The 7,335-nt window shown below is 50.9% G+C and overlaps 2 protein-coding genes across 5 annotated transcripts in view; one reads left to right on the forward strand and one right to left on the reverse strand.

The window, feature by feature from the left end:
- NOP56 (NOP56 ribonucleoprotein) overlaps positions 1 to 817 on the forward strand; it is a 6,003-nt gene extending 5,186 nt beyond the window's left edge. For both annotated transcript variants that reach the window (XR_002482486.1, XM_008067183.2), the window contains one exon: positions 358 to 817. Coding sequence is in view for 1 of the 2 variants with exons in the window: in XM_008067183.2 (XP_008065374.2) it covers positions 358 to 729 (372 nt within the window). In the remaining variant the exon portion in view is untranslated. The remainder of the gene's footprint in view (positions 1 to 357) is intronic.
- Positions 818 to 6,695, reverse strand: IDH3B (isocitrate dehydrogenase 3 (NAD(+)) beta). Of its 3 annotated transcripts, XR_002482487.1 has the most exons (13): positions 6,618 to 6,695; positions 6,386 to 6,466; positions 6,147 to 6,245; positions 5,938 to 6,058; positions 3,314 to 3,374; positions 3,101 to 3,233; positions 2,875 to 3,008; positions 2,682 to 2,784; positions 2,448 to 2,594; positions 2,110 to 2,204; positions 1,935 to 1,995; positions 1,060 to 1,263; positions 818 to 946 (listed from the first exon to the last, which is right to left on the reverse strand). XR_002482487.1 is itself a non-coding variant. In XM_008067185.2 (12 exons), the coding sequence occupies exons 1-12, from the start codon at positions 6,651 to 6,653 to the stop codon at positions 866 to 868; spliced, it is 1,152 nt and encodes a 383-aa protein (XP_008065376.2). In that variant the 5' UTR covers positions 6,654 to 6,695; the 3' UTR covers positions 818 to 865. The 3 variants fall into 3 exon arrangements, 2 of the variants coding, with proteins under 2 accessions (XP_008065376.2, XP_008065375.2); XM_008067185.2 differs by lacking the exon at positions 1,060 to 1,263; XM_008067184.2 differs by having other exon boundaries at positions 818 to 1,263.
- Positions 6,696 to 7,335: the final 640 nt, after the last annotated feature.

Consider the following 7,335-nt stretch of genomic DNA (forward strand, 5'->3'; position numbering starts at 1 on the left):
CGGGCTAAAATCTTTCTCCGGGGGGGGGGGGGGTTGGTTGTTTTTTAGTGGCCCAGTTTATTAACAGTGTTGTAGCATCCCGTCTGGAACTTGGCATGATGGTTCTATTGTGACCAGCATGGTGGGTTGTTATCAGTTACTTAATGGGCTGAGGTAATTTCTCATTACATGTTCTCCCTTCTAGTTGGAGTAGCCTTTGGGGTAGATTGCCAGAGTTATATCCATAGAACTCAAACACTTTACCTACCAGTTCCCCTGCCCTGGCTACTTAATGGCTGAAAATGTAATGAGAGAGTGTGTGTGTGCACATCTGTCAGATAACACTGTTTTCATGCATCTTCCCCACTTTCCCTTTAGGAGATTGCTGAAAAACCCAAAAAGAAGAAAAAGCAAAAGCCCCAGGAGGCTCCTCAGGAGAATGGAATGGAAGACCCATCTATCTCAGTCTCCAAACCCAAGAAAAAGAAATCTTTTTCCAAGGAGGAATTGGTTAATAATGATCTTGAAGACACCACTGGCAGTACAAGTCTTCCCAAGAGGAAGAAATCCTCACCCAAGGAGGAAATAACTAGTGATCCTGAAGAGGCAGGCAACAGGAGCATCTCCAAGAAAAAGAGGAAATTCTCTTCCAAGGAAGAGCCAGGCAGCAGTGGACCAGAAGAGGGTGCTAGCAGCAAGAGCAGCTCCAAGAAGAAGAAAAAGTTCCACAAACAACCCCAGGAAGATTAGAATGGACATTCCCTGGGAGGGGGCCTTCCATAAGGTGACAATTTCCCATCCCACGTCCTGCCCCCAATAAAAAACAAAATTCAGAAAAGTTGGTTCACATGTTTTATTGAACACCTTACATGGGTCTGGGCAGGACTTATGGGTTGGGCAGGGCAGCAATGACAGCCTCAGTGAAGTCGTGGCAAGTGGCATAGCCACCCATGTCAGAGGTTCGAACCTGTAGGGGAGAATTGTCATCATCCCTGTGGCCTGGGCTCCATCCCTAATGACCCTCACTGCCACCCAAGGCACCGTCCCTAAGGAAGCCAGTCCTAGAATCCTAGGCCCTGCCCACAAAGGGTGATTATGGTCCACTGTCTGGAGATTCAAGGTCTCTTCCCTGGTTCACTGTACTGAAGGGATGTATAGGTAGTATGGTCCTTGTGAGGTTGGAAGGAATTAAGGGCTCTAGCTCCCATGGGGGTGCAGGTGGCCGATGACAGACTTGATGAAGTCGGTTGTGGTGCTGTAGCCGCCCATGTCTCGAGTCCGCACCTACAGCCACCACAGGCAACAGCCGTGGGGAAGAAGAGAAGAGAGCCCATGAAGCAGGGTAGGGCAATGTGACTCAGGAAATGGAATCCAAGAAGGGGTAACAGATGGCCAATGCAGCAAGGATGGGAGATGGGGGGGTCAGGTTCAGAAGCACATGGACCTGTTCTGCCCGCTTTTTCCAAGCCACTATTGGATGTGCCAGGGCAGGAAAGGAGGCTGAGCAGGAAGTGAGATGATGGGAAATGCAGATCAGAGACAGGGCACACTACCTTTCTTGGAAGAAACAGAGACAGACCAGATGGGACGAGAGGACAGGAGGAAAAAGGAGATGAGGATGGGCTCTCAGGTATGGAGGTGAAGCTGGTGCCTCATCCTGCCTATCACCCTCACTGCTGCTCCACCCCCAGAGAGTGATGCAAGTTCTGCATTCAGATGACCCATAAGGGCCGAGGATGGAACAGGAAAGAGGGGACAGCAGATGGAATCTAGGCAGCAAAGGAGATCTAAGAGGATGAAACAGCCAAGAGAAGGGAGATGGAGAACAGCCCTGAGAGGGATGGGGGAAGGTCAGGGACCAGAAGATGTTCTGGGGACCTGGGGGAAAGAAGGCCCCCATTCAGGTTCCGAGGGTAGTGCCGAGGTGCTGAGCCTGGCACTACTCGTAAACTCACCTTGCCAACTTTGATCACCTTCTTCACCGCATCTGCAATCATGCCGGAGTGATACTCGAGACTGTCAATGTGGACAGGAAGAAAACTGAGACTCCCTTCCCAACACCTTCCCCCTGATTTTCCCACCTGGCTCCTTACAATGCCCAGCCTCTGTCCCCAGCCTCCCAAGACATACTTGAGATGCCGCAGCATGTTGGAAGCTGACAGCAGCATGGCCGTGGGGTTGGCTATATTTCTGCCCACTGCCTGGGCAAATGGGTGTCGGGCACCCTGTGGAGAGAGGGGCAGGCCAGAGTCACTGGGAAGAGGAAGGAGATGTACGCAGAGGCTAAGGTTGGGAAGGACAAGACAGGAGGGAGGGCAAGCCAGAAGCACTGAAAAGAGGCATGAGAAGCAGGGGAGCGGCAGTCCAGGATCACTTAGGAGAGGCACTGGGATGGGAGAGGAGTGAAAGACCTAAGGTCAGAGGAAGGGCATGTAGACAGGGCTGAGGAAAGCAGCAGCTTCACTCACCGTCTCAAAGACTGCATACTCTGCGCTGTAGCTCTCACCAGGGACCACGCCAGCTCCCCCAACCAAGCCAGCAGCCAGGTTGTCAATGATGTTCCCATAGAGATTGGGCATCACAAGCACATCAAACTGGTAAGGATTCTGCACCAGCTATGGGATAGGATGTGCTAGAAGTGAATCCCACTCACTACCCTCCTCCTCCACAACATGAGAGTGGAAACAAGGGGAAGGCCTCACCTGCATGCAGCAGTTGTCTATGATCATTGTCTCAAATTTGATTTTGGGGTACAGTTCAGCAACTTCCTCACAACACTGCAGGAATAACCCATCCCCAAGTTTCCTGTCCATGGGCCAAAGAGAACAATCAGCCAAGAAAGCGCAGGGGGCTACCTTCCCAGGAACCCATCCTGCACAAAGCCATGTCTCTCACATGATGTTGGCCTTGTGGACAGCAGTGACCTTGCCCCGCCCCTTCTTGGTGGCATAGTCAAAGGCGAATTTTGCAATCCGCTGAGACTTGGCTCGTGTGACAATCTTCAAGCACTCAATGACACCCCTTGCACTCTGGGTAAGAAGAGAGTAGCTGCTGGGTAAAACTGGGAAGGAAAGGCGCTGCCCCTCCTTCCTCCATCCATGCTTCCCAGCTCTGGGCTCACCTCGTGTTCCAGAGAGCTGTACTCCCCTTCCGTCTGCTCTCGAATGATCACCAGGTCTAGATTGTTGTGCCGAGTCATATACCCAGGAAGTGACTTCACATGGACTACGTTGGCAAATAAGTCCAACTTACGCCTGAGAGTAGACAGAGCCATCAGCTCTGTGCCTGGTGCCCCAGCACTTCTGACTCATTCGTCCCACCCCCAACAACCTACCTCAGCCGCATATCATAGGAAGCTAGCTCTCCTTTATACTCCATAGGGGTGTGGATCTTTCCTGTGTAAACAAAGTGTGGGGAAGAGTGTCAGGCACAGGCCAAGCCCAAGGGAGCCCAGACCAGTGTCCAATCCCCTCAGGGACATAATGCAACCGAGAGCCCCATCTCCCGCTTCCAAATCAGTAACCTTCAATTGCCTCTGGCAGCAAGAGGCAAAGGAGAATGTTTTTAGAAACATTTTTGTCTACTGCTTTATTATTTTTTGTCATCATATTTAATGTATGTTTAAACTTCAAAAAGGAGAACTTTTTTTTAATGTTTATCAAAGGAGAGCCTGGGTTTAATAACAGGTTGGGAAACAATGTTAGTGAATCTCTGACCTTTTTGGATGTTTCTGTGTCTCTTTATTTGATATTTTTTTCAACCAACCCTTACTGACTTTTATCAACTGTATGTCAGGCAATAGGAATGGCAACCCAAAACCCCCAAAACCACACAACTCCTGCCCTTGAGGGGCATGTGATACTCTGGGAAAGACAGACAATATGAAAGACATGTCAAATACCAAGGGAAAGGGATTAACAGTGTGCAGAACAGAGAAGAAATCCTCTATGATAATATCAGAAAATATTACAGAAGAGGCCAGGCGCAGTGGCATATGCCTGTAATCCCAGCACTTTGGGAGGCCGAGACAGGAGGATCACTTGAGTTCAAGACCAGCCTGGGCAACACAGCGATACCTCTTCTCTACAAAATAAGTAAATAATTAGCCAGGCGTGGTGGTATGCACCTGTAGTCTCAGCTACTCAGAAGACTGAGGCAGAAAGCCGGGCTCGGTAGCTCGGCCTGTAATCCCAGCGTTTTGGGAGGCTGAGGAGAGTGAACTGCCTGAGCCCGCGGGTTCAAGACCCCCCCCGGGCAACTTGGCGAGACCTCATCTCTACAATAAATCAAAAATTAGCCAGGCATGGTAGCGCACGCCTATAGTTCCAGCTACTTGGAAGGCTGAGGCGGAAGGATCGCCGGAGCCCAGCAGGTCGAGGCTGCGGTGGCCAGGAGCGTGCCACTGTACTCCAGCCTGAGTGACAAAGTGAGACTCCAACTCAGAAAAAAAAGAAGGCGGAAGCAGAAGGATCAACTGAGCCCATGAAGACAAGGCTGCAGTAAGCTGTGATCATGCCACTACATTCCAGCCTGGGCAACACAGTGAGACCTTGACTCACAAAAAAAGAAAAGAAAAGAAATATCACAGAAGAGCTCACACTTCAAGTGAGTGCAATGGCCTGAATAGTGATTCACAAAACAACTGTTCATGCCCTGAGACCCAGAACTTACAAATGTGACCTTATTTGGGAAAAGGCATTTGCAATTTTAAGTTGAGGATCTTGAGATGAAATTGTCCTGGATTAGGGTGGGCCCTAAATCCAATGATAAATCCTTACAGAGAAAAGAAGGGATACAAACACAGAGACACAGAAGGGAGAAAACCTCAGGGATTGGAGTGATGTGTTTACAAGCCAAGGAACACCAGGAGCTATCAGAAGCTGGAAAAGACAGAAAAGGATTCTCCTCTAAAACTTGAGAGGGAGCATGGCCCTGCTAACACCTTGATTTCAGACTTCTGTCCTCCCAAACTGTGAGAGAATAAATTTCTGTTATTTTAAGCCACTAGTTTGTGGGCATTTGTTATGGCAGCTGTAGGAAACTAATACAGTGAATGAATGAGAAAGAGTCTAACAGATGGCAAAAAAGGAAGAGCATTCTGGGCAGAAGGAACAGTCGGGTAGTACATATATTTGAAAACTAACACACAATCTAGTGTAATCAAAGCACAGAAAAAGCATTGTGGAAACCAAAGCAGAAAAGCTACGAGTCAGTTTAAAAATGGATGGGCCTGGCTGGGTGGCTCAGCCTGTAATCCCAGCACTTTGGGAGGCCAAGACGAGTGGACTGCCTGAGCCCATGGGTTAAAGACCAGCCCAGTCAACTTGGCAAGACCTTGTCTCTACAACAGAATTAAAAATAAAATAAAATTAGCCGTGCATGGTAGCGCATGCCTGTATTTCCGGGTACTCAGAAGGCAGAGGCAGAAGGATCGCCAGAGCCCAGCAGGTCAACCCTGGGGTATGTGACCACATCGCTGCACTCCAGCCTGGGTGAAGGAGTGAGACACAACTCAACAACAACAACAAAAAGTAAGGATGGGCCTGGCAGTCAGGTTAATCTTTTTAACAGAAGAGATGCAGAAGTAATTAGCCAGGCCCCCTACTGATGAACAGCCAAAAAAATCTAATGAGGAGATTAAACTAGGGAAGCAAAAGGAAAACCAGAAGAAAAGGGGCAGCCAGAAGTGGTAGTCTGGAAACACAGTTAACATGAGTTGATGACAGGTGCTGTAGCCTCAGGACAGATTCCGAATTCTTGGAACCTTCCTGCAAAGGCAGCTGATGTGATCTCTCAACTCCTGGGTTCCCAACGGAAAAGGAACAGATGCCTAAGTATCAGCGGTGAGAGCTCTGGGAAGTTAATATATTCCCATGTTGGGAGAGGGGCTTAATAAATATTTATCTGTTAATTTGACTTTAACTGACACATGTGCAGGTGGCAAGGAGGCACACATACCAATGATGGCCACTTTGTTCTCCTTCATGGAACTCAGCACCTGCTCCAGTTTCTCCTCAGATGCCATATTCTGTACTTCACTCAGGTGGTGCTCCTGGAACTCCACCGGGACAGCGGCAGCCTTCAGGGACAGGTTCCCCCAAAATAGCAGGGTTAAGGTCAAATGCTTTTCCACTCATCCCCACTGTCTGATCCCCGAGATCACTCACCTTGAACACCTCCTTGACGGCGTGCATCAACTCAGGCCCAACACCGTCCCCCGGTAGCATAGTCACGGGAAAGGCGCCCTCCACCCTCACGTCCTCCGCCTGCGGTGGGGGCAGTGGACAGGAAAGCTAGAGCTGAGGAGGGAGCAAAGACTCTGGGGGAGAAAATGGGGAAGAGCCGGCAGGGAGCCTCAGGGTGGAGACAGGAGCGAGAAGGAGACCCGCGCAGGACTCACGCGTACCTGGCTCCGCGAGGCGGCGTGCACCGCGGCCGAGGTACCCAGACCTCTCCATGCCCCAGAGTTCCCGGCGGAGACGAGCGCCTGCAGGGAACACAGGGACACACAAGCCTGTGAGGTCAGATCTGGGGTCCCAAGACCCTGCACACTGCAGTGACGCTGTCCTCTTTGGAAACCCTAGGACAAACCCTCTGCTGCCCTGCCCTCCCCTGCCCAGCGCGTTCCCAGGTCTCACTCGGGTCAGCCAGCGGACACCGCTCAGTGTCGCCATGTTTTCCGCAGGAAGTCGCGCGGGAAGTGACGCCAGAAGCCGGCGCGTCTGGTATCCCGACTTCCGGCCCGTCCTGGGGTGTTCGGCCGTCCTCCCCCTGCTCTAAGCCCCACTGCCTGCTAGCTCCCGTTCCTCCTCTGTTTTGTGACAGTAGGGAGACGGGACACGTAAGCTCCTTGTTGCTTTATCTTCCGTCGCCATATTTAATTTATGTTGGAACTGCAAAATAACATTAAAGGAGAATATGTGATGTCGTGTCTACCCAACAAGGACCTGAGTTTAACAAGCGGTTGAGAGAACATTCTGGAAAATCTGTGTCTATTTCTTGAAGTTTTTGTGCCTCTGCCTTTGTCATTCTTTTTTTTCCCCCTTGAGTTGGAGTCTCGCTCCATCGCCCAGACTGGAGTGCAGTGGCCGCTCCCGGCCACCGCAGCCTCGACCTGCCGGGCTCCGCGGTCCTTCCGCCTCAGCCTTCCGAGCAGCCGGAACTACAGGCGCGCGCTACCACGCCCGGCTAATTTTTGATGTATTGTAGAGACGAGGTCTCGCCAAGTTGCCCGGGCGGGTCCCGAACCCGCGGTTTCAAGCAATCCACTCGCCTTTGCCTCCCAAAGCGCTGGGATTACAGCGCTGAGCCACGGAGCCCGGCCTGTTATTCTTTTAACCCATGTTCCTGAACACT

The sequence above is a fragment of the Carlito syrichta genome, unplaced genomic scaffold, assembly GCF_000164805.1.
Source record: "Carlito syrichta isolate Samal-C Ts95f unplaced genomic scaffold, Tarsius_syrichta-2.0.1 Scaffold309333, whole genome shotgun sequence".
NCBI classification, from domain to species: domain Eukaryota; kingdom Metazoa; phylum Chordata; class Mammalia; order Primates; family Tarsiidae; genus Carlito; species Carlito syrichta.

Coding starts and splice junctions, on each gene's coding strand:
- IDH3B (XM_008067184.2), bottom strand. CDS start 6,653: ATGGCGACACTGAGCGGTGTCCGCTGGCTGACCCGA. Junction 2,785..2,874: donor GTCCACAAGGCCAACATCAT/GTGAGAGACATG, acceptor GCCCATGGACAG/GAAACTTGGGGATGGGTTAT. Junction 1,264..1,934: donor AGGTGATCAAAGTTGGCAAG/GTGAGTTTACGA, acceptor TGGTGGCTGTAG/GTGCGGACTCGAGACATGGG.